At 40.9% G+C, this 24,375-nt stretch overlaps 2 protein-coding genes across 2 annotated transcripts in view; one reads left to right on the top strand and one right to left on the bottom strand.

Annotated features, from left to right (window-relative positions):
- The window catches only part of LOC308387380 (uncharacterized protein), a 28,705-nt gene extending 9,934 nt beyond the window's left edge, over nucleotides 1-18,771 (bottom strand). Inside the window, exons 1-40 of the mRNA XM_080867381.1 lie at nucleotides 18,707-18,771; nucleotides 18,006-18,128; nucleotides 17,492-17,737; nucleotides 16,762-16,875; nucleotides 16,536-16,655; nucleotides 16,152-16,277; nucleotides 15,521-15,724; nucleotides 15,227-15,395; nucleotides 14,863-15,031; nucleotides 13,260-13,482; nucleotides 12,930-13,049; nucleotides 12,548-12,766; nucleotides 12,070-12,378; nucleotides 11,575-11,799; nucleotides 11,339-11,467; nucleotides 11,003-11,251; nucleotides 10,621-10,851; nucleotides 10,268-10,516; nucleotides 9,690-10,178; nucleotides 9,322-9,537; nucleotides 9,026-9,205; nucleotides 8,632-8,895; nucleotides 8,249-8,464; nucleotides 7,945-8,124; nucleotides 7,545-7,811; nucleotides 7,024-7,290; nucleotides 6,638-6,853; nucleotides 6,317-6,493; nucleotides 5,932-6,054; nucleotides 5,684-5,839; nucleotides 4,990-5,463; nucleotides 4,590-4,805; nucleotides 4,286-4,465; nucleotides 4,038-4,160; nucleotides 3,581-3,745; nucleotides 3,238-3,453; nucleotides 2,929-3,158; nucleotides 2,696-2,825; nucleotides 2,154-2,347; nucleotides 1,848-2,034 (exon numbers count right to left, since the gene is read on the bottom strand). Coding sequence (XP_080723507.1) covers nucleotides 1,848-2,034; nucleotides 2,154-2,347; nucleotides 2,696-2,825; nucleotides 2,929-3,158; nucleotides 3,238-3,453; nucleotides 3,581-3,745; nucleotides 4,038-4,160; nucleotides 4,286-4,465; nucleotides 4,590-4,805; nucleotides 4,990-5,463; nucleotides 5,684-5,839; nucleotides 5,932-6,054; nucleotides 6,317-6,493; nucleotides 6,638-6,853; nucleotides 7,024-7,290; nucleotides 7,545-7,811; nucleotides 7,945-8,124; nucleotides 8,249-8,464; nucleotides 8,632-8,895; nucleotides 9,026-9,205; nucleotides 9,322-9,537; nucleotides 9,690-10,178; nucleotides 10,268-10,516; nucleotides 10,621-10,851; nucleotides 11,003-11,251; nucleotides 11,339-11,467; nucleotides 11,575-11,799; nucleotides 12,070-12,378; nucleotides 12,548-12,766; nucleotides 12,930-13,049; nucleotides 13,260-13,482; nucleotides 14,863-15,031; nucleotides 15,227-15,395; nucleotides 15,521-15,724; nucleotides 16,152-16,277; nucleotides 16,536-16,655; nucleotides 16,762-16,875; nucleotides 17,492-17,737; nucleotides 18,006-18,128; nucleotides 18,707-18,764 — 8,149 coding nt within the window. The 5' untranslated portion in view covers nucleotides 18,765-18,771. The remainder of the gene's footprint in view (nucleotides 1-1,847; nucleotides 2,035-2,153; nucleotides 2,348-2,695; nucleotides 2,826-2,928; nucleotides 3,159-3,237; nucleotides 3,454-3,580; nucleotides 3,746-4,037; nucleotides 4,161-4,285; nucleotides 4,466-4,589; nucleotides 4,806-4,989; nucleotides 5,464-5,683; nucleotides 5,840-5,931; nucleotides 6,055-6,316; nucleotides 6,494-6,637; nucleotides 6,854-7,023; nucleotides 7,291-7,544; nucleotides 7,812-7,944; nucleotides 8,125-8,248; nucleotides 8,465-8,631; nucleotides 8,896-9,025; nucleotides 9,206-9,321; nucleotides 9,538-9,689; nucleotides 10,179-10,267; nucleotides 10,517-10,620; nucleotides 10,852-11,002; nucleotides 11,252-11,338; nucleotides 11,468-11,574; nucleotides 11,800-12,069; nucleotides 12,379-12,547; nucleotides 12,767-12,929; nucleotides 13,050-13,259; nucleotides 13,483-14,862; nucleotides 15,032-15,226; nucleotides 15,396-15,520; nucleotides 15,725-16,151; nucleotides 16,278-16,535; nucleotides 16,656-16,761; nucleotides 16,876-17,491; nucleotides 17,738-18,005; nucleotides 18,129-18,706) is intronic.
- A 1,678-nt stretch (nucleotides 18,772-20,449) lies between these two features.
- Nucleotides 20,450-22,489, top strand: LOC308392063 (nodal homolog 2-A-like). Its single transcript, XM_080874910.1, has 3 exons — nucleotides 20,450-20,828; nucleotides 21,125-21,879; nucleotides 21,982-22,489. The coding sequence occupies exons 1-3, from the start codon at nucleotides 20,528-20,530 to the stop codon at nucleotides 22,132-22,134; spliced, it is 1,209 nt and encodes a 402-aa protein (XP_080731036.1). The 5' UTR covers nucleotides 20,450-20,527; the 3' UTR covers nucleotides 22,135-22,489.
- Nucleotides 22,490-24,375: the final 1,886 nt, after the last annotated feature.

The following is a 24,375-nucleotide window of genomic DNA, read 5'->3' as shown; positions in this document are numbered from 1 at the left end:
CTATTATGTGGCAGCAGCAGCACCTTGAGAGTGGTGTATTTCCCTTGGGTGGGTGGGGAGGTCCCGGACGAGGGTCATCAAATGGCAAGTGGACAGCGGATCCAGTGAGGCTACCACACGATGGCATTTTGTGTTGTTGGCTGAAATGCCATGCAGAGCAAACTGGGCTTCAACGTGCACGAACCACGAAGCCAAAAATCCAGCGTCTTAACCACCACAGCAAAAATTAAAACATACAGCTCTGCTATCGCTTCTGAATGAAGACCGAAAACGAAACAGCAGTGGCGTTTGTAGGGTTACTGAAGTTGGGCTAGCTGGTATATAATGATGTGCTGTGTGGTGGCTAGCTACACAGCTATAGTTAGCATAATATAAACACAGTGACGCTGGAGGATGAATACTAACGTTTTCCACTCCATAAAGGTTAACGTGAGGGTTCGTGGTGGTTAGGGACAAATTCAATCGCATGGCAGGATGCTCTAAACGGACCAAACTTCAGTCAGGAGAACAACTGAGATATAAGGTTAGTCATTAACATACTGCTGCATGGGCTGGGCTGTAGTTACATCGTAAGGTTTTAAAAACGGAGCTTTAAAATGAATAGTGGTAATAAAAACAGAGAGAGGCCGACAGTGATCCCTGACTTTTTTCAGGAGCTTGTTCAGATTAAATAGAAGATTCAAAGCATTAAAACATGTAAAAAAACACAACATCCTTAATAGACTCAGAGTAGTTTGGACCCGGGAGCAGGGTTCATCAGGTCATCACTTAAAGATTGGATATCCCACCTGCTGTGAATGTTTTAATGCAGTACAGGTGTTATTTTTATCATTATGTCACATCCTGTTTATGACAGTTACAATAAATAACACTCATATAAGAAATAAAATTGTCTGTGTAAACTGTATGTGGTGTTAAATAGGCCTATACTACTAAAGTTTGAGAACCACTGCTCTATAGGATTGAAATCTGGTGACCATGGAGGGTTTTTGTGAACAGTGTTTTTTCCAATCTTCTGTTGTCCAGTTTTGGTGAGCCTGTGTGAACTGTAGCTTAAATTGTAGTTTCCTATATTTAGCTGACAGGAGTGGCACCTAGTGTGGTCTTCTGCTACTGTAGTCCATCTGCTTCAAGGTTCGACATGTGTGCTCAGAGATGCTCTTCTGCATAGCTTGGTTGCACCAAGCGGTTATTTGAGTTATTAGTTTAAAGTAGTCTGGCCATTGTTCTCTGACATCAACAAGGCATTTTCACCCAGAGAGCTGCTTGTCACTGGATAGTTTCTCTTTTGTGACCCTTCTCTGTATACCCTAGAAATTGTCATGGCATTTTCTTAATACACAGACTAACCTGCCTGGTTATTAAAATCACTTTTCTTCCACAATCTGATGCCCAGTTTGAACGTAGCTTGTCTTGATCCTGTCTACAATGCATAAATACATAGAGTTGCTGCCGTTTGCAAGTTAGGAGTAGCTCAGTGCAGTGGGACTTTGATGTAATATACAGTAGTTTGTTCCATGGCCTCAGTCTGTTTTTCCCCCGTGTTCTCTGATAAATATAGTTTAATTTTGCTTTTCTGACATTCAGCAATCATACTGTCACATTTCAAATAAATCATGTACATCTCCTTTTGTGTATGAACAATACTTGAAGTGACTGACTTTGTATGTTTTGACACAATAGGTTTTGACTGTTAGTGCCTTTTGCTCAGATGAGCCTATGTTATGAAAAATATAACTGATTTTAGTGGGGGAAAAAAGTGACAGTGATGTTCCTGATGTGGTAATAGTGACAAAATGATGGAGAAAGAGTCATTTAGAGACAGAATGCATCCAGACCAACTGCACCTTTCGTCTTGCAGCTTTTGTTATCAGGTTCCAGGTAGAAGCCAGGGTGGCAATGACAGCTGTAGGATCCACGGGTGTTCCGACAAATGTGGTTGCATACGGCATGAGGTGTTGTTGTACACTCATCGATGTCCACACAGTGTGTGGCTCTGGACATCAGTCTGAAACCCGCAGCACAGTAGCACTTCTGGAAAAATACGGGAAGATGACATTTCCAGGATAAGTTCAGCAGAGATGTGATGATACATATAGTTACCATTTATGAGAAATTGCCAGATAACCAAATACACATTGTTCTGCACTGACCGGACCATACGGTGTGCTGACACAGCTGTGGTCGCATAAGGGAGCCGATGGACTGGAGCAGCTGTGCTGCACACAATTCACACCCTCATCTGACCCATCAGCACAGTTAGTGATGCCATTACACACCAGGTTAGTGTCCACACACTCTCCACTGCCACACTGGTAAAGATGAGAAGGGCATATTTTCTGGCTACCTGTGAAGATTAATAGATGAAAAATACAATTAAAATTAATGGTGAATGTGTGTAATTTGTTTTCTAACTACACAGCTTCCCAACAGTGAATAAAACCGAGGATTTCCTCTAGTTTAAAAACATCCAGAAACAGAAAAGAGGTTTTTAGGATAGAAATTCTCTTTTTAATGGGCAAAAATGTGGGTCATTTGAAGCACCACAGGTATACTCTTACTCATTAAAAATAAAAATGCACAAATTAGGGATTCAAATTACAGTCACTTTGAAAATGATGAGTTCCCCTTCTAACTAATCAAATGTGTGTGAATCCGTCCAATGAACTATGACATCAACAGTGAACATGCTTACATTTTTCCTCGTCGATGCCATTGTAACAGTCCTTCCTCCCATCACACCTCCATGACAGAGGAACGCACTGAATGCTGTCTCCACACTGCCACTGGAACTTTAAGCACTTTGCTGGAGGAGCATTGCAGTTCTGGACAGAAATGATAATGATTACACGCTTTGCTCTGTTTTTCTAAGCATTCCCTTTCTTCTTAGCTCGACAAATCAAGATGTACTTGACTTTCATTCCCCACCTTCTCGTCTGAACCATCCTGGCAGTCGTCCTCGCCATCGCAGAGCCACTCTTTCTGCAAACACTCATGAGTGTGTGGGCATCGGAGTTGTGTGAGGCAGCGTGGGGGCCTCGAGCAGTGCAGCTCATCAGAGCCGTCACTGCAGTCGGCATATCCGTCACATCTCAGTGCCTCAGACACGCACTGACCGCTAACGCATCGATACTGATGATCCGCACAGGACACCAAACCTGGAAAGAGGAAAATAAACGTGGATGTAATTTCACGTTTGCATGCTTTGCTTTTCTGAAATTTCTGAAAGGCACCCACCACAGTTTTCCTCATCTGACCCATCAGCACAATCTCTCTCTCCATCACACAGGAAGCTCTTTGGTATGCAGCGAGTATTATTATCACAGCGCTGATGGCAGCCCTCAATCATAACTGAGCAGTCAGTTTCATCAGATCGGTCCAGACAGTCATTTTGCCCGTCACACACTCGCTCTTGTGGGAGGCATTTTTTCCCATGGGAACACTGGAACTCACCTGGGAAAGAGAAAGACCATTTTCCTTCAAGATAATCAGACATGTTTCCTGCCATTAAAACCTTAGATCAGTATTTTTCCAACTCAAAAGGGAAAAAAAAAGAAAAAAAAATATATATATAAGGCACCTGCTTTACACTGAATAGCACATCCCTCTTCATCTGACCCGTCCTTGCAGTCCTTTTCTCCATCACATAAGTGGCTGTACATGACGCACTCCAGGCCGTCGTCGCACAGCTTAAAACCATTGCGGCACTTCAGAGGAGTCGATCTGGTGCTGAGCTCGTCAGAGGCTTGGCAAAGAGAAAAATAACAAATCAAAAGAAACTAGCTTAGATTGAAAGGTGAGCAAAGTAACAGCAAATTAGGAGATTTTCTAGTTTTGTTTTCAGTTGTTGGTTTAGCAGTGTATGTTTTAGTTAGTATGATGTTTCAAACTATGGTTGCTATTGGGTGTAGAAAGTGCATCAGCTGTGAGTTGGGGTTTTTGTTTAGCTAGAACTACAAGTGGAGGGAGAAGGATCAATATAATATTCCTGTAATTTCCCAGTTGCATGTGCTGGTCTGCTTTCTGTCTCGACTTACAGGTGGCAGTGGGATTTGGTGACTGACAGTGCTTCTCATCAGAGCCGTCGGGACACTGGGCTTGGCCGTCGCACACTTGCATTTCAGGGATACACTGTTTGTGGTCACTGCACAAGAAGTCATCTGATATGCAGGAACAAAAAAGGTTATTTAGGATTTCAAAGCTCACAACCAAGCACTTCATTTTAAAAAAAAACTCCCCTAGAGTGAATTCTGGTAGCTTTCTCCATAGTAACTTCTACTCTTACTTGAGTTTTCGCAATGAACCATACAGCCGTTTTCATCAGATCCATCAGGGCAGTCTCTTTGTCCATCACACAGCTGATGTTTAGCAATGCACAGTGACGATCGAGGGCAGAGAACTGAAGGAGGAGTGCACGGTGAAGCAAAAGGAAAAGCAGGAGCCTTGGTTGTTGCAGTGTTGTAGTCTGCAAAGAAAGGAAACTATTAAACTGGTGTTTCATTTTGTAACCTGGGACAACATCAAATAAACCTTATTGAAACATTCAGTTACTCTGCTTTGCTATTCCAGTTTTAGTTTTCAGTACTTACTGCAGCCCACTTCATCTGAGCCATCCACACAGTCTTTTTCTCCATCACACAGGAACTTCTTTGGGATGCAGCGCTTCCCGTCAGCACAACGATGCTCACAGCTCTTGATTGGTTTCTGGCAGTCAGATTCATCTGAATGGTCCTGACACTGCCACCTCCCATCACACACCTGAGCCTCGGGAATGCACATTTTCCCATGGGCACACTGAAACTCACCTGGGGTAGAAAGAAGACAATCATGGACGAAGCCATTTGCATCTGCAACCTCACATGTACAGGTTTAAACAAGGCAACATTAAGCTCATATCATCATCATCAAAAAACAAAGCTCAGACATTTAAAAGATGAACTAAATGAAGTTTAAATTGGAAAAATAAAGAAATAAACCAAAAAACCAAACCTCTTTTGCAAGTATTTTGACATCCTTCTTCATCAGATCCATCCATGCAGTCTTTCTCTCCATCACATACGTGGCTGAGTAAAACACACTCTGTGCCATCACTACACATCTTTGCGTTCCTATGGCACTGCAGCACATCATCTTGAGCTGCAGGAGCGGCTGCACTAGGACAGTTCAGTTCATCCGATCTATCTTGACAATGAGAGAGTCCATCACAGACCAGACTCTTGGAGACACAGCCCCTTCGGTCCTTGCAGAGAAAGTCTCTGTCATCAGGACACTTCTTCACGCACTTCTCATCGGAGCCATCGGGGCAGTCTTGTTTTCCATCACATATCTGTGCTGGTTCTATGCACAAAGTGGAATCTGGACACAGAATTGAAGGACTGATGCAAGGCTGCTCTGTGCGAAAGTTGACGGAAGGAGATACAGTTGAGCCGAGTGTTCCTGTGTCAGTAGCCATACTGGCACCGTCTACAAAAATATTTAATGAAATGAATCAGCAGTGCTGTAGACTTCAAGATACCATTTCTGCATTATAAATTAATATAGTTGCTTTAACTAAAGGGCACATGGAAGTACTTTATAGTGTTCCATCTATTACTAGCTCACTACAATCAGTCTTTAAAATAATTCAACAGATGAATACAAGAAATGATACAAATAATATGAAAATTATACACTTAGAAATTACCAGCCACACATCCCTCTTCATCTGAGCCATCACTGCAATCCTTCTCCCCATCACACACATGGCTGTACATAACGCACTCATGGCCATTTTTACATCGTTTGAAACCAATGCGGCATCTGAGAGGAGTTTGTCTGGTGCCGAAGCCACTCATGGAGGCTTGACAGAGAGAACATTATGCGTTAAAGGGCAGACTGTTTGGGCAAGCAAACGATCAAGTCACACATTTTCTTTGATTAACCGCATCTTACAGGTGGCAGTAGGATTTGGTGATTGACAGAGCTTCTCGTCAGAGCCATCGGGACACTGGGCTCGGCCGTCGCACACTTGCATTCCAGGGACACATTTTTTCTGGTTGCTGCACAAGAAGTCATCTGATGTGCAGGAACAAAAAGGTGCAAGTTTGAGAAGCACAGAGGTGGCTATATAACACTGGAGACAACACTTGAAGGATTTAATGTAAGCTGCTTCTACAAGATATCAGAGCGCCTATGATGCTTGATGAAAATACAAACATGATTCAAAATAAAGAACTTCACCTTCTCTTTGAATCTTTCAAACAGCAAGTGCACATCCAAGTTTGGATGTGGCTGCATGAATGATGCTACCTTTCTTTATGGTAATTTAACCACTTACTTGGGTTTTCACACTGGACAGCACAGCCGTTTTCGTCAAAACCATCAGGGCAGTCTCTTTGTCCATCACAGAGCTGATTTTGAGAGATACACAGTGATGATCCAGGGCAGAGAACTGAAGGAGCAACGCAAGGTGATGCAGTAAAGACAGGAGACTTTGATGGAGCAGCAGCCTGATCTGGAAAGAACAAACTGTTAGCTTTAGCATGTAATGTCTATTAATCTATTAGCAAGAGTTAAGACAATAGAAAAATCAAAAAAAATTTTTATAGTAAATTTGCTTTGTTAGATTCATTTGCTATTGCAGCTTCTCAGTACTTACTGCAGCCCACTTCATCTGAGCCATCCACACAGTCTTTTTCTCCATCACACAGGAACTTCTTTGGGATGCAGCGCTTCCCGTCAGCACAACGATGCTCACAGCTCTTGATTGGTTTCTGGCAGTCAGCTTCATCTGAATGGTCCTGACACTGGAACCTCCCATCACACACCTGAACCTCGGGGATGCACATTTTCCCATGGGCACACTGAAACTCACCTGGGGTAGAAAGAAGACAATCAAGGATGAAGTCGCTTGCATTTGCACCCTCACATGTACAAGTTTTAAAGTAAAACAGATGTTATCATTTTCAATAACATTAAGTTCACTCTGTCAGGGTCAAAAAGCTATTTTCAGACACAGAAAGATTACATGTAAAGTGAAACAACCTTTTTTGCAAATTCCTGGACATCCTTCTTCATCAGATCCATCCATGCAGTCTTTCTCTCCGTCACATACGTGGCTGAGTAAAACACACTCTGTGCCATCACTACACATCTTTGCATTTCTATGGCACTGCAGCACATCATCTTGAGCTGCAGGAGCGGCCACACTCTGACAGTTCAGTTCATCCGATCTATCTTGACAATGAGAGAGTCCATCACAGACCAGACTCTTGGAGACACAGCCCATATGGTCCTTGCAGAGGAAGTCAGCTATGGAGAGGGGAAAAAACAAAAATCAAAAAACAAAACAAAGATACCAAGCTGAAGATATATATAAAAAAATAAATAAAAAAAATAAAAAACTGCCTCCAAACTACTTATGCTTATACAGAACAGCTATGAGACTGAATAAATATTCAAAATGATTATTATTTTTAAAACTGTCTGACAATTAAAATCACATCTTAAATAATTAGCTAGATTCTGTAGACCAAGCCTTTTTTCATAGCAATTCAAGCACTTACTTGGGTTTACACACTGGACCGCACAGTCATTCTCATCAGATCCATCCATGCAGTCTTTCTCTCCATCACATACGTGGCTGAGTAAAACACACTCTGTGCCATCACTACACATCTTTGCGTTCCTGCGGCACTGCAGCACATCTTGAGCTGCAGGAGCGGTCACACTAGGACAGTTCAGCTCATCTGATCCATCCTGGCAATGACGGCGTCCATCACAGACCAGACTCTTGGAGACACAGCCCATATGGTCCTTACAGAGAAAGTCAGCTATGGAGAAAAAAAAACAAGCATAACAATCTACCTTACAGATCAAAATATAACTTTTTCAAAACTCATGTCTTTATTTCTTGGCTAAATGTGTAGACTAAGCCTTTTCTTCATGGCACATTCAAGCACTTACTTGGGTTTACACAATGGACCGCACAGTCATTTTCATCAGATCCATCAGGGCAGTCTCTTTGTCCATCACACAGCTGATTTTGAGAGATGCACAGTGACGATCGAGGGCAGAGAACTGAAGGAGGAGTGCACGGTGAAGCAAAAGGAAAAGCAGGAGCCTTGGTTGTTGCAGTGTTGTAGTCTGCAAAGAAAGGAAACTATTAAACTGGTGTTTCATTTTGTAACCTGGGACAACATCAAATAAACCTTATTGAAACATTCAGTTACTCTGCTTTGCTATTCCAGTTTTAGTTTTCAGTACTTACTGCAGCCCACTTCATCTGAGCCATCCACACAGTCTTTTTCTCCATCACACAGGAACTTCTTTGGGATGCAGCGCTTCCCGTCAGCACAACGATGCTCACAGCTCTTGATTGGTTTCTGGCAGTCAGCTTCATCTGAATGGTCCTGACACTGCCACCTCCCATCACACACCTGAACCTCAGGGATGCATATTTTCCCATGGGCACACTGAAACTCACCTGGGATGGAAAGAAAGTAATGACAATCAGCTGATCTCACAACTCCACTTGAAAGTACACGTGTTGATGTGACTTTAAATACAATTTCTTTTAAGCAATAAAATAAAAGTTTAAACAATAAACAGTTAAATAAATGACATTTAAAGTGGGGGAAAAAAAACCCAAACCTTTTTTGCAAATTCCTGGACATCCTTCTTCATCAGATCCATCCATGCAGTCTTTCTCTCCATCACATACGTGGCTGAGTAAAACACACTCTGTGCCATCACTACACATCTTTGCGTTCCTGCGGCACTGCAGCACATCTTTAGCTGCAGGAGCGATCTCAGTCGGACAGTTCAGTTCATCCGATCCATCCTGGCAATGACGGCGTCCATCACAGACCAGACTCTTGGAGACACAGCCCATATGATCTTTGCAGAGAAAGTCAGCTATGGAGGGAAAAAACAATCTACCTTACAGATCAGAAAAAAATATAACTTTTTCAAAACTCATGTCTTTATTTCTTGGCTAAATGTGTAGACTAAGCCTTTTTTTTCCATGGCACATTCAAGCACTTACTTGGGTTTACACAATGGACCGCACAGTCATTTTCATCAGATCCATCAGGGCAGTCTCTTTGTCCATCACACAGCTGATTTTGAGAGATGCACAGTGATGATCCAGGGCAGAGAACTGAAGGAGCAACGCAAGGTGATGCAGTGAAGACAGGAGACTCTGATGATGGAGCAGCAGCCTGATCTGGAAAGAAAAACCTGTGTTAGGTTCAGCATGCAGCAGCAATGTGAAACTTATAAAAACTAGGTTTGGTTCATTTGAATCTTCTGGTTTCCTTCGTGCAGCTTCTCAGTACTTACTGCAGCCCACTTCATCTGAGCCATCCACACAGTCTTTTTCTCCATCACACAGGAACTTCTTTGGGATGCAGCGCTTCCCGTCAGCACAACGATGCTCACAGCTCTTGATTGGTTTCTGGCAGTCAGCTTCATCTGAATGGTCCTGACACTGGAACCTCCCATCACACACCTGAACCTCAGGGATGCACATTTTCCCATGGGCACACTGAAACTCACCTGGGGTAGAAAGAAGACAATCATGGACGAAGCCATTTGCATCTGCAACCTCACATGTACAGGTTTAAAGAATAAAAGTTCTGATCAGTTTCAATAATATTAAGTTCATTACATCACGGAAAGATTAAATATAAAGTTTAAAGTGAAACAACCTTTTTTGCAAATTCCTGGACATCCTTCTTCATCAGATCCATCCATGCAGTCTTTCTCTCCATCACATACGTGGCTGAGTAAAACACACTCTGTGCCATCACTACACATCTTTGCGTTCCTGTGGCACTGCAGCACATTTTGAGCTGCAGGAGCGGTCACAGTCGGACAGTTCAGTTCATCTGATCCATCCTGGCACTGAAACAGTCCATCACAGACCAGACTCTTGGAGACACAGCTCCTTCGGTCCTTGCAGAGAAAGTCCTCAAAAGGACACCCTTTCACACAGTTCTCATCAGATCCATCATGGCAGTCTTTTCTTCCATCACATATCTGTGCTGGTTTAATGCACAAAGAGGAATCTGGACACAGAATTGAAGGACTGCTGCAAGGTAGCCTGTAGTGAGGTTTAATGGATGGTGTGAGGAGTACAGGAGAATCATTTGAGGGCCGTCTCTCTGTTTGCATTGTAGAATCTCTCTCTGCAACATCTAGAAAAATGACACCAAGAAGCAGAAATTTAAAATTATTTTAACGGCAATATATAAAACTTGAAAAGAAACTTGGCATAGATACTAACTGCATCGTTCTTCATCTGATCCATCTTGACAGTCTTTCTCGCCATCACAGACGCTGATATTGAGGACACACTGATTCCCATCTTTGCAGACTGTGAACCCCAAACGGCATTTCAGAATGTTTCTCCCAGGAGCAGCCGTGGCTGCACTCGAACAGTCGACCTCATCAGAGCCGTCGTAGCAATGAAATTCACCGTCACAAACCAGGCTTTTAGATACGCAGCCGCGATGATCTTTGCAAAGAAAGTCATCTGGAATAAAATTATTAAACAGGACATACAGTGTCAAACTTTTGAAGACATAAAATGCTAAATATTTTTAAACTGAGAAAATGAAATTCTGATTTGGTGCTTACTTTTTGAGGGGCAACTTTTTATGCAGTTCTTTTCATCAAAGCCGTCAGGGCAGTCACTATGTCCATTGCAGAACTGGTCTGGAGATATGCAGAGGTAAGCAGAAGAAGGACAGAGGACAGAGGGACTGGTGCAGGCCAGGAGAGCTCGAGGAGAAAGAGTGGTAGGACCTGGAGTTTTGTTTGATTGGTCCATATTAGTTCTTGTGGTAGTCATGTTCTGTTGCAGGGCATCTTTAAAAGACAAATAAGGTGTCATACGTTAAACACAGTGACAAGAATACTAACGAAATAATAAAATGCATTACAAAGCCAAAAACTAAACGTACACCAAAACATCACATCGCTAATCAAAAAACGGTTGATTTTGTTTTAGGAAACTCACCGCAGCCCAGTTCATCTGATCCATCCGCACAGTCGTCCTCTCCATCACACACGTGACTATATAAAACACAGTCTTTGCCATCTTCACATGGCTTTGAGCCTATGCGACATTTCATCACATTTGACCGACTTGTACGAGGAGCTGCAGTTGGACAATCAGCCTCATCCGAGCCATCGGTACAATCAGACCGACCATCACACATAAGACGTCTGGAAAGGCAACTGCTCCGGTCCTGGCATTCGAACTCCTCTGAAATCGAAAAACCTATCAGTAAGTCTCAATATGTTTTTGAGCTGCATCGCCAGTTATAACAAGAATGTCAGCTTGGGCATTTACCTATAGACAGACAAGCCCCAGGACAAAACTCGTCATCTCCTTCCGGGCAGTCCTTTTTCCCGTCACACAGCTGAGCTTCTGAGAGGCAGACTGATGAGTGTCTGCACAAAAACGATGGTTTCCTGCAGGCTTGAGAATGTAAAGACAATGCAATGGAATTAATGAGATGATCATGCATACCAGAAAAATGTCAAAGTGCTATATAAATCTGTTTCTGCTGTGACAGATGATCTTACTCTGAACTGTCTGAATATCTATGGGAGCAGTGATTACTCTGATCACATGACCCGTCACAGCTGCATCTTGAATGGGGCTCCCATCACGCTGATCCCACAGAGTCATTACGTTGTCTGAAACTGACAAGAGAAAAGGCTCGAGGGCAGCTACAACTGAGCCCGAAATCTTCCATCTTCTTCCAGCTTGGTGGCTTCTCTCTCGCAGCAAACTTAATGTTGTTAAGCCTGTCATAAAAAAAAAAAAAGTCTTAATTAAAGGCAACATTAAAGTCTGTGAGGTGACAAGTTCATCATTTTTATGTGGTTTGAAAATCCTGAGATTTGCAAGTATGCAAAACAAATCTGAATGAGTGTGGTTTGGAAATTTTAAGTTATTTTCTCCAAAGTTTGAGTTCATAAGCTGAAATTTTGATATAACTAACCCCCCAAAAATGTATTTATTATCCCCAGGGATCATAACAAGCTTCCACACACCAATCCAACGATAAAACTAACCTGCCATTTTTGAGTTCCACAGCAGGCTATTAGCCCTGAGGTCAAAAGCGATGCCCCCACTCACTCCTCCAGCTATGTGCAGCAGCTCTTTAGCGTCACCTCCCAACATGCTCATGCTGAGAATTCGATCTTCTTCTAGCCAGATGATGGTACCCCGCAGCCAGTCCAGATACAAGTTTTTAATCTCCTTTGTCGTGTAGTAAAGCTGCTTTGGGTAGTAGCTGTCAGCTGTGATTGTTCCGATGGTGTTTCGATGACATGACACCCAATAAAGGCTTCCGCTCCTCTGGTCCACATTTATCAGACAAACTAAAAAGAAATAGAAATAAGTTGAAAGAAGGTATGTTGACAGCCATTTAAGGTAGAAACTAATTAAGTCTTAACATTTTTTTTTAAACTGTTGAACCACCACTCTTAATATGATTTTTGTCACTGCACATCAGTAATAAGCAACATATGTGAACAAATCCGTGCTAACCTGGCAAAGGTGTTGGGACCAGCTCAGCGGTGGCCGCTGTTAAACTGATGCGTTGAATGTGGCCAGTTTGGTTTGCCCAGTAAAGCCAGTCTCTGTCCCAGTCAATCTCAAAAGAGAGGATCCCCTCATTGGTGGTGAAAAGCTGGCTTTCAATGAACCCTTTATCTTCCAACTCCAACAAGATGATTTCCGTATTTGTAGCATAGAGAAACCGTGGATCTGTGACAGTGAATAATATTACAGATCATCTTTTGTGTTTTCTTGTAAAGTGTAAATGCATTTTTATTTAACCACAACTGATTTAATAAGTTTGGACCAGAATTAAAAGTTATGTCTTTTTTTTACACTAACAAAGGTGAAAAGAAAGTTTTAGGAAACCTACTTTCACATGTCTCATCCAGCAACAGCAATTTGAGGTTTGGACAAGAGCAGGTGAATCCAAGAGGGTTGCTTTTAGTTAGCTGGCAGAGGTGACAGGGTGTTTTTACACATGCAGAATAACCTGATGAAGACAATGAGAGGACTATTAGGTGCAACACAATCCACTATGAAGACCAAGAAAGCTCTATTAACAACTTTTAAATACATTTAACAACTTCAACCTTGTTTTGTATCCAATTTAAAACAGCTTAAATTGCATATAAATTTAAAAACAGATCTTCAGATAGGAAAACTGATCAACGACCATGTTTGAGAATAACATAAGATTTACCTTGAGGCTGTTGTAGCTCATGGTAAACAGCTAATACTGGCAGTGTGGGTTCCCATATAAATTTTCTCTGGCTCAGTTGAGTCTGTGGAGCCTGCCAGAGTCCTTTGTTATCAACCCAATAAAACGAACTTTCAAACACAGCAAGGCTCTGCGGTGCTCTCCTGCTGAACAGTCCTGTGTAGGAGTAACGGCCACTCCCATCCACCTTCACAGTCTCTATGGACTGAACGGGGAGACAAAAAAAAAAAAAAAAAAAAAAAAGTCATCATGACCGAGTGTGAGTATTTTAGCCAACGTTATTTTATTAAGAACAGCAAAGAGCTCAAACTATGACTCCCTCACCCTCGTCAGGTTACATAGAAGAGATTGTTGTGATGTATAGAAAGGAAAAATGTGAGAATATGACACATCTGTGATGGAGAGGTAAAATATCTGCTGAGTGAAATACAATCACGTGAGCATTTGTTCCTCACAACTCTGTAGTGACTTATGGAAAATTAAATATATTCTTATGGCTTGCAAAGTTTTAAGCAGAAAGCCATTTCTTTCTAAAAAGAACATGGTGTCATTTCAGCATGACAGATTTGCAAAGATGCAAATCAAGCCACAAGACCTCTGTAGCCAAATTTCTCCACTGTGGTCTCATCTGTCTGAAGGACATTGTTCCAATGGCTAAACATTATGGTTAGGACCACCACAAACACCACATAGCAACTGTCAAACACAGCGGTGGAGAGGTGGTTTGGGTTTGTTTTGCAGCCACGGGACTTGCAGTGGTTGAGTCAACTATAAAACCTTTGGATATCAAAATATTCTAGAGTCAAACGCGAGGCCACCTGTCGGATGGCTAAGGCATGGGACAAGTAACAGGACTATGATCCCAAACACAGCAGCAAATCTACAACAGGGCGGCTGAAAGGGCTGCAACAGTCCAGTCAAAGTCTAGACCTCAACTAGATTGAAATTCTGTGCTGGGGCCTTAAGAGAGCTGCGCATCAACAACCTTAATGAATTAAAGCAATGCTGTAAAGAAGAGTGAGCCAGAGACTAAAAATCAAACAAATGTGTTGCTGACAAGGTTTAAAAGCTACTGAATCATGCTTTTGAATCCTGTAAAAAAACTATGAACTACTTCACGAAATCAAAGTTAACGCTTTTCAAATTCTCCTACCATCTCACATGTGTAATACAGAGAAAAACGTATCTGAGAGCTTCAGGATAAAAAGACTTTGTTGGGGTAAAAATAACAGTGGCATGTGGTGAGAAAAAAAAAGGGCACACAGACAAACTTTTTTAGATTATTATTAACTTTAAAGAGCGTAAAGTAAATGCTTTTTGATTTCAAGTGTATCCCACAGGGGTGGCATTTGCATTTATTTATAATAAATAAAATCAATACATGCCCAGGAGTGACCGAACTAGTCCCAGATATGTAAACTTTTTCTTTTTTTAATTATTTTAATTATTTCTAATAATGAGAAAAAAAAAATCTGAGCACTTCTGATCAGGAACAAAGCAGCAAATAAAAATAGTTTCTATGCAACAGGCCCCGTGTGTGATGAACTGTGATGGAGAACATTTGGGCTTTTGATCCAAATCTCACCCTCTTAAAATCACTGATCCAGTACAGCCGTCTGGCAGCTACATCAGCAGTGAGGCTGTGGGCAGACTGAGCAGTGATGACTGCCAGAGAGCTTCTTTCTGAGGCATCCATCCAAGACTTTTCTATTGTTGCTCTGTCACCTGGACCTGTATTGATCCAGAACATCAAGCTGGGAGGCAGAAAGCAGCGAATATGAATAAGCAGCACTAAGCAGTGCATCATCGATTTTCATCAACGTGTAAAATAGTAACTGCATATCCTGTATTTGACATACCCTAAAATGTTGACCTTTATCCACCATTATGCCCGAATGAAATATCAAATTTGATCACTTTAAAATTCAGTCACATGTAGCCATACAGACCTTTCTACAGGCATAACGACCAGCTCTGAGGGCCTGATGTTTTTGCTGAGCAGAGCAGTGTAACTTTTTCCATCAGAACTCTGCAGGTAGATTGACTCAGTCTTCTTGTTGGTCCAGAACAGATTCCCACTGAGCCAGTCACAAGCTAAACCTTTGATACCAGGCTCTCCTGTTTAAGAACAATAAACAAATAAATTAATGGTTGGCAAGTAGAATATAACTACGAAAAAAATAAAAATATGCAAGAAACAATTTAATGTGAGGATACGTTCTTGAATTAAAGAGTAAACCAACCAGTATAGGCTGTCCAGCTTTGCTGTCCATCACTTTTGTAAATGTTGCCACGGCTGTCAGCCCAGTAGTACCACCCCCGTGCAACATCAAACGCCAAGGCCACAGAGTCAAATGTTGAACTCTGAATAATTTCAAACTGTTGAGATTTCACATTCAATAATCCTAAAGCTGTCCCCCCAACCAGCAGCAATCGGACAGGATTAGCTGTAAATGCAGATTCATACAGGACACCGTTAGTGACGCTTATCCAATAATTCATGTGATTCATTTAATCATCAAGGCCTCACTTGATAAATTTGCATTTACAGGAAAAGTCTTTGATTACCTAACTGCTCTTTGTCCTTGATCAAACAGAGTTTATAGCTTTTGTCACCACCTTACCGACATCAAAGTCACCTATTAGCATATCATTAATCAGACATCATAAGTGCACTTTGATGTTGGTGTTGATCGTTTAAGAGGACAAAACCAAATCCAGAATGGATTCTGACAGCATAACAAAGGCCTTACACCCATTAGCTTTGTCCTAGCAAAGTCCTTGACTCAAGTTGGTACCAAACAAATTGGTGGAACATTATATCGACAGAATGTAGCGTCAATTTTATAAACAGGAAAAACACTTTCACTTCACCTGAAGCCACACATGTTGAGTTTTCATTTAGTTTGAATCCCGCTCTGCAGTAGCAATAGTAAGAACCGATGGTGTTACTGCAGTGATGAGCACAGGGGTCGAAAGGTGGAGCACATTCATCCAAATCTGTAAGAAATTAAGAGTAAACATGTGCCAGCATGCATTTTAAAAAATGTATCTGGAAAATTACAAAGTCGCAGATATCAATTACTCCTGGAGTTGCATGAAAACAGGATCAGGGATTAAGGAATCATCTGCTCCTTTAGAAGGACACGGACACCTCGTACTTCAAAACCTTTATTCTTTCTTTAATTTAGCATTATTTTGGTTTCTGCTATAAAACCTAGTATTGAAGGTAAACTGTCATCATCTTGTCCCACACACCTTCACAGTCTGTTCCATTAGGAGACAGCTTATATCCAGCAGGACAAGAACACAGAACTCCCCTGGGTTCGTCAGTGCACACATGGCTACATCCACCATTGTCCATAACGCAGGCACGCCCTGCAGGAGGCGGAATTTTAAGCATCAGCGTCACAGAAGACGACTTAATAGACAAAAACCATTGTATATTAGTGTTTTTTGTGATAATGAGTTGCTTTAAGCGTACCGCAGGTTATGGGCTCATCGCTTTCATCAGAACAGTGAAACGTGCCATCGCACTGCTCGTCAGCAGATAGACATGTCCCCTCAGGACACCGTATGCTGCCCTCACTGCACAAATCTGGGAGAAAAATATATACATTAACCTTTTTAAGAATCAGGATAAAGATTTAAATGTTCATTTTTAGTTGCATGATGCATCAGTGCATGAAAAGGTGTATTCACACTTTAACTCAAACGTTTTTGATTCCATCCAAAAATATGCCATTTTACCTCTGGTCATCTGGATTTACCTCTGCTGATAGCCTTGATTTGTATTTCAGTACATTTAACATGATTATGTCCCCATTTAACTTTAAAATATATAAATAAATATATATATATAAATAAATATATATATATATATATATATATATATATATATATATATATATATATATATATATATATATATATATATATATATATATATATATATATATATATATATATATATATATATATATATATATATATATATATATATATATATATACACATACACACATACATATAATCTCAGAACAAATGAGTCTATAAATATGTCTTAGTGGATGATAAAAATCCAAAATATTTAAAGAATTGTTACAGCATAGCTGGATCTGTAATGGAAAAATGTGACTTTTGGTAGTTTTGTTTAGAAAGTGTCACAAATACACAGAATGATATTTAGTTTCTTGTTAGGGCATTTTCCTCACCACAGTCCTTTTCATCAGAGTTGTCCATGCAGTCATCTATTCCATTGCACCTCAGCTCTTTAGGGATGCAGATGTGATTTTGACATGTCCAGTCAGAGTCCAGGCAGCCCTCTGTGACTGGACAGTTCTCCTCATCGGAGCCAGTGGGACACTGCTTTTGTCCATCGCAGCGGGCCGATGCTTTAACACAGCCAACAGAGTCCACACAAGCAAACTGACCTGGCGGACAATCAGAGCCTCGGAGTCCTGAAGGAAAGAAAACAAAAACATTAAAAAGTTCCATTTATTTACCCCTGAACCAACAACCTACACTTGCAGCTCAGGGGAGAAAAAAAAATGTCCTTTGCCTTTTGTGCTTCATTTAAAAGTTGTTTTGTTCAACATCACTTAAAGAGTCTCAAACTACAGGAAAACAAAAATAGATAATACTGTAATGTGTAAAGTTATGAGTTTTTTTCCCCCCCACAGGTTTGGGGGGGGGGGGGGGGGGGGGGGGGGGGGGGGGGGAGCCCACCAGTGCAGTCCACTTCATCTGATCCATCCAGACAATCTCCATCTCCATCACATCTCCACACAGCAGGAATACACCCGCCATCGTCACACTGCCACTGGTCATGACTGCACTCCGAGATTTGTCCTACAAAATGTGAAGAGTATGAACAAGAAATAAATGTGGTCAGACAAATTAAAACAATAACTTCCTCACTGGTTGTAATTGTATTAACAAAAAGTTGTACAATCATATGACATGTGAGTGGGAAAAGATGCAAAGCAGTCAGAAATAGATGTTTAATATTCTATTTAAAATTTCTAATTAGAAAGACGACTTTCATACGGTTAAATGAATATCAAATGAAGTACATATCAGCTCATGATTCTCGGCGTACCTTTGCATGATTTGATCTAAATAAGTACTTCAGTGCTAAATAGGATCCAATGAACGGCGACTTTCGCTTATTTTAAACGTCCTGAAACTCTAATGTTGCTAGTTTCATACTAACTTGTCTCGTTGTTACAATCATTCTGATTAGGCAAACTCCATGAAGCACAGATTATTTGAAATATAGCTCGTAACCCTGAACATCCCTCTGCCGCACACAAGCAAAACCCTGACATATAGCGAACCCTAAAATCCACCCCGCAGAAACAGGTTTGCCTATTTTTGTGAAACTGAAAGTGTCTACCCTTGGATAGTCAAAGAAAAAAAAAAAATACCTCTCAAAACTCTCAAATGCGCCAGAAAAATCAAACAAACCAACAGGCGCCAATCCATGTCGACCTGCGCGGCTCATCTGGATAAACAGCAGCAGCTGAGAGGAAACGCTTTTATCCGGTAGCTGCGGCGGATAGAGTCACTTCCGATCAAGTTAAAAACAAGAAATAAAATTTGATTTATTCCGCTGTGTTTAAACTTAAACTCGACGTTTTCTTAAAAAGTGCCAAATAAAACATACTTACATTATTTTTAATAATAGCAACCGCACCCTTGAATTAAGTTAATTTAAAGTTGCATTTGGAGAGCTTTCTTTTTTTTAATTAGCTGGTGATGAAGTTCTACCACCAAGTCAGGCTGATGAATTATTGCCCATTGCGAAAGGTTTTGTGGTTTTACGCACGGAAGAACAGTTACGATGTGTGTGCATGCAGTGATATTTTTGCACTGTCTTTCTAGATAATGATGTTAGTATTTCAGGCTCAACATGGTACCGTGTTACTGTGTGTGCAGTGCACTTTAAGGTTTTCATCTGGTTGTGTTACGTGCGCGCTGTTACATGAAAACATGAATTATATCCAATATGAAATTCTTTCGTTATGTCAATTAATGAAACAATTTGACAGTAGGCTACTGCTTTTCATTCGTCCAACTAATTGAAACGAATTAGTTAAAGTTTTACATAAAACTAGCTAGTTTGAATAAATTTGTTTGATGTTGTCACAATGACTTAAAGGAATAAAACGACACCTTTGAACAGTTTCACCTTTTGTTAAATGTTTTCATCAGAAGCACGGCAGCTTTGTACATGGGCTCTTTCTTCTTTTAACTGAGGTCCCGAAGCTGTTTAGTTTATGAATGGAAACGATTAGCGGGCAGTTATCACTCTGGGTGTGTTAGCTTTTAATGGCTTTAGCGTCCGATGAAAGTCGTGTGCCTTTGGAAACGCAATATTACGCAAGGAATGACTTACAGTTCCTAAAACAGTGGCCCAAATTAATTATACTGTCTTTGAACTTTCCCTTGATTTTAATTGTTTTTCTATATGTATTGATATTATATTATATTATATTATATTATATTATATTATATTATATTATATTATATTTTAATTATATTATATTATATTATTCTGATAATATGCCGGAACACACGCATTGCAGGTTTCTTTTAAAACAGTAAATTAAGGAGATCACCGGTTTGCTTCCGCATATTTTCATATTGTTTATTAATATTTTGCTGATTAGGCTTCCTGATATTTATTGAAAATGTTCAGTTCGTTTTATTCATTTCTGAGCACTGACATCCCTTTAAGATTAACAATACATTAAAATTAAATTTAATTAATTAAAAAAATAACAAACAAAAATCGTATTTATTTTGGTCTAAAATAACCTGTTATATTTTCCGCTTGTGTCCTGGACAGAAATAGGACACAAGGGGTTGCGCAGTTTGTTAATGATGTCATACAAAAAAAAGCAGTTTTTTTGATTAACTCTCTTGTTTCTCCCAATTAATCAAGGCGCAATTGTGTAGCTCATAATCTCTTTAGCTAAAAATATTATCATGCCTTTTAATCTGAGGGATCGCCAGTATACAAAACATCAATCAGAGTGGGGGACTCCACTTCAAAGAGCACTCTGTTTCGATAGCCCATAGGAGGTCCCTGTTATACCGCTTAGATCACAGGCGTCCTTCAGCCATTAGAGGCCTGACAGCTGTCTTCAAAGAACTTCAGAGAGACACGCGTGATTATAAATCCGGTTCTGGGACTACACCTGATCATTCTGGATCTGCCTACCGAAGAGACAACACGACAAATCATGAAGAGACGAGCTGTGGATTTCGCTTTTGCGCTTCTTCTTCTAGTGGATTTGGTTCAGGCTCTCACCATCCCTAAGATGCACCCTGATAAACTGCTCCGTGGGAGGAAAGCTCGGGACGGTGGGGCCAGACACGCTGCACAGAGGCACCGCTTTAACAGTCTGCCGCACTACATGATCCATCTCTACCGGGTCATGCTGATCGAAGACCAGATCAGTACTCAGGCTGACAGCGTGCCCCACACTTGGAACGAAGAAAATCTTCACAGCTCCGATTCTGTGATCAGCCTGGTCGCTAAGAGTGAGTATTTAACATCAGGGAAATTACGAAAACGGGCTTAGGTATTTTGAAAGCCATTTGAAAGCCACGTAGCCCAACTTTTCTTTTAGAAAATATGGATGAAAAAGAATAATTTACAAACAGAAGAACTTCATAAATACATTTAGCAGCAAAATGTACTTTAGTTTGACACACTACTACAAAATGTGTTTTTTTTCTCTATTCCCCTTTAATAGTTTGCATGTCTATTGTTAAACAAGTCATAGCTTTACCCTGTGGTATAATTCTAAAAATGTCTTTTATCGTATCTGTTTCAGGCTGCCAGCAGATTGGCAGGAGATGGTCCCTCACTTTTGACATGTCCTCCATGTCTGCAAGCGACATTGTCCAGCTGGCTGAGCTTCGCATCCGCCTGCCAGCTTTTAAAGAATCTTCCAGCGCTTCAATAGACATCTACCATTCCCACAGTGAGCGGTGCATGCACTGCCCCGAGAATAGGCTGCTTCTTGGCCACCTTAGAGTTCATCCCAGTTCACTGATGTCGCCGTCCTCCTGGAAAGTGTTCAACATGACGCACATAGTCCATCGCTGGTTGCAGCATCGGGGGCATTTCGCAAAGAGGATGGGGGAAGAGAAGCCAGAGGAGAGAGAGCAGGAGCATGAATTATTTCAGCACCTTACAGCTGACAGGGTCATCATGGTGGTCTTCTTAAAGCATGAAGCAAAGGACCAGCGAGTACCAATGCTCATCCGCACAGCAAAGCACTCCAAGTACGCTGGTCTGGGCAGGGAGCACGTACCCTCCAGGATGAGGAGTAGCAGAGAAAAGAGGGACCAGCAGACCCAGCAGCAGAGAGAGGAGGGTGGGAGAGATGCTCCCAGCGACAAGGCAACACAAGAGGAGAAAAAGGATCATCTGTGCAGGAAGGTGGACATGTGGGTGGACTTTGAGAAACTCGGCTGGAGTGAGTGGATTGTCTATCCCAAACGATACAACGCTTATCGCTGCAAAGGGACCTGTCCCACACCAGTAGATGAGACCTACACCCCTACTAACCACGCATACATACAGGTAAGACTGAAACACCTCATCATATGCAACAGTACTGATAATGCCCCAACAGCATGAATAGATGTTCTCTAATCAATTATTTTCTTCTTCTCCGCTCTCCAGAGCCTGTTGAATTATCATCATCCAGACAAGGCACCCTGTCTGTCTTGTGTGCCCACACACCTGGCACCAATCTCCATGCTGTACTTCGAAGATGGAAAGATGGTCATGAGGCATCAAGACGACATGGTGGTGGAGGAGTGTGGCTGCCAATGAGGGAAACGCCTGCAGAAGGGAAATCATATAACCCTTCAACTTGTGAACCACGGGACCAAAGGGGTCTACAGCGAGAGTACTGGGATCTCAGAGCGGCAAAGTGGGTGCGTGTCTGCTGGCACAGAGCTGTCCAGGACAGAGACTGCTGATGTGATGCAGGAAGCTTCTAGTATATATCCTGGACGATTCTCTCTAAATTACAGAGCTAAACAGTTATGAAACAGCTTCTGTTTATAGGAAATTATGTGGGACTATAAGCTGTGCCTTTTAATAGCCATGTCTCAAAAGGCACGACATGATCACAGACTTAAGCACTATATTGTCACAGAAACTATGTTGTTTTTATGCTTCAAGACTGAACCTCTAATACCATTGAAATTACAGAATGGTTTACTGTAAGCGCTTTAATTATTATCATTATCATTATTATTAATATTCTTTATTGAGACGTTTGGGTCACATTGACCTATTTGTATATTTGCTATATAGGCCATAATAGAGCAATAAATTGTTTTTTTTTCTCTTAAGCAACTTGACCAAATTGTGTTTTCATTTTGAAATGTTGGTGGTAAAGAAATATTCTTACCTGTTAACAGAAAAACCACACACTAGAATTAAAAGCACAGGAGTTGTTGGGTTTTGGTGTCCAAGGCTGTAGATGGAAATGTCTCACAAACAGCCCCTGACTGTACAAAGGTAACAAACAAACAAACAAACAAACAAACAAACAAACAAACAAACAAACAAACAAACAAACAAACAAACAAACAAACAACCCAGGATCTAGATACTGCTGAACAAAACACTAGAAGGCACTTAGGTCTATTGGGTCTGTGTCATTTGGATTAGAGAAGGCTAATCTTCTTTTTTTTTTTTTTGGGTTGTATGGAAGCCCCAAACGCAATTTCATTGTTCTTGACAATGACAATAAATAAATAAATACTAAAAAATACTAAATACTAAAATAGTATAAATTCACACCCAATTCACACCCAAAATTATACATACACCCCCACTAATATTTGGTTGAATGTTCCTTAGTAAGTTCAAAACCAACAAGTTGTTTTTGGTAGCCATATCAAGCACCTGGCATAATTCTGGCTGGATATCTGACCACTCCTCTTGGCAAAATTGATAGAGTTCATTTGGTTTCCTGGCAAGTACATGGCTTTTAACCGTAGTCTGCAAACTTTCAATTGTGATGATGTTGGGGTTTCAAAAAGGTCACATCAGGAGCTTAATGTCTGCTTTGTTCCAAAATGAGAGATCATGTCCTGTGGAACAGCCAACTATTGACACTATGTCCAAATTTCAACCATCTAACTGCTGATTTGAGGTGAAGTTGAATAATTATGAGATTATTCCATTCACTTTGTGCAATGTAACAGTACCACCAGCAAAACTGCCCAAGGGCATGATGCCAACAGTTGGGACAGTGTTCATAGGTTTGAAAGCCACCTTTACCCTTCCTTAACATAGCTTTTGTTATTGTGACCAAATACCTCAATATTTGTGTTATCTAACTGCAAATTGCAGTCAAACTCGAAGGTGATGATTTTGGAGCAGGGGCTTCTTTCTTGGTCGACACCCTCTCAGTCAATGTTGATATAAAGCTCACGTCACTTTGGACACTGACGCTAATATTTCAGCAGTTTCCACTTCGTGGCAGGCTTGAACTCTGGTGGTTCCTGAGTTTTTCTTGAACATCCTAAACAATTTCCTCTCATCCTGTATTTACATATAATTGTCAGATGGCTGTGGAGTTGGCAGTTGTCTAGAAATGGCTTCAAGAAACCTTCCTAACTTGTGTAGATCTCTTTATTGAGTTCCTCGGACTTCCCCGTTGTTCTGAGTGTCGTTGTTTCCAATGAGCACTGTTAAACAAACGAAAAGAGAAACTACCAGGAGTTAATCAATAATCACCCAAATAATTTCAAACTTGTGCAGATAAAAAAAACTACACCTTGAAAAAAGAACAGTTCAAAAAAATAATTAAAAGTCCCAAATTACCAGGGTATTCATGCTGATGAGAACTGTGTGCAAACATCTGACCGTATCCAATATCTTTTATCACATTGCTGCATGTTGTGAGTCTCATTAAAAGCAGCCCTAAAATATAAAACATAAGCACCTTTACATCTGAGGTCATAAAATACAGCAGTCATCTATTTACCAGTTTTATTAGACAACTATTTATGATGCAGTTAAACATCATATTTCATTGACACTACTTGAAATTAA

This window comes from Rhamphochromis sp. 'chilingali', assembly GCF_963969265.1.
Source record: "Rhamphochromis sp. 'chilingali' genome assembly, chromosome: 2".
Lineage (NCBI taxonomy): Eukaryota > Metazoa > Chordata > Actinopteri > Cichliformes > Cichlidae > Rhamphochromis > Rhamphochromis sp. 'chilingali'.
This window is presented reverse-complemented; position numbering and strand designations above follow the sequence as displayed.

Coding starts and splice junctions, on each gene's coding strand:
- LOC308392063 (XM_080874910.1), top strand. CDS start 20,528: ATGAAGAGACGAGCTGTGGATTTCGCTTTTGCGCTTCTTCTTCTAGTG. Junction 20,829..21,124: donor GATCAGCCTGGTCGCTAAGA/GTGAGTATTTAA, acceptor TATCTGTTTCAG/GCTGCCAGCAGATTGGCAGG. Junction 21,880..21,981: donor CTAACCACGCATACATACAG/GTAAGACTGAAA, acceptor TCCGCTCTCCAG/AGCCTGTTGAATTATCATCA.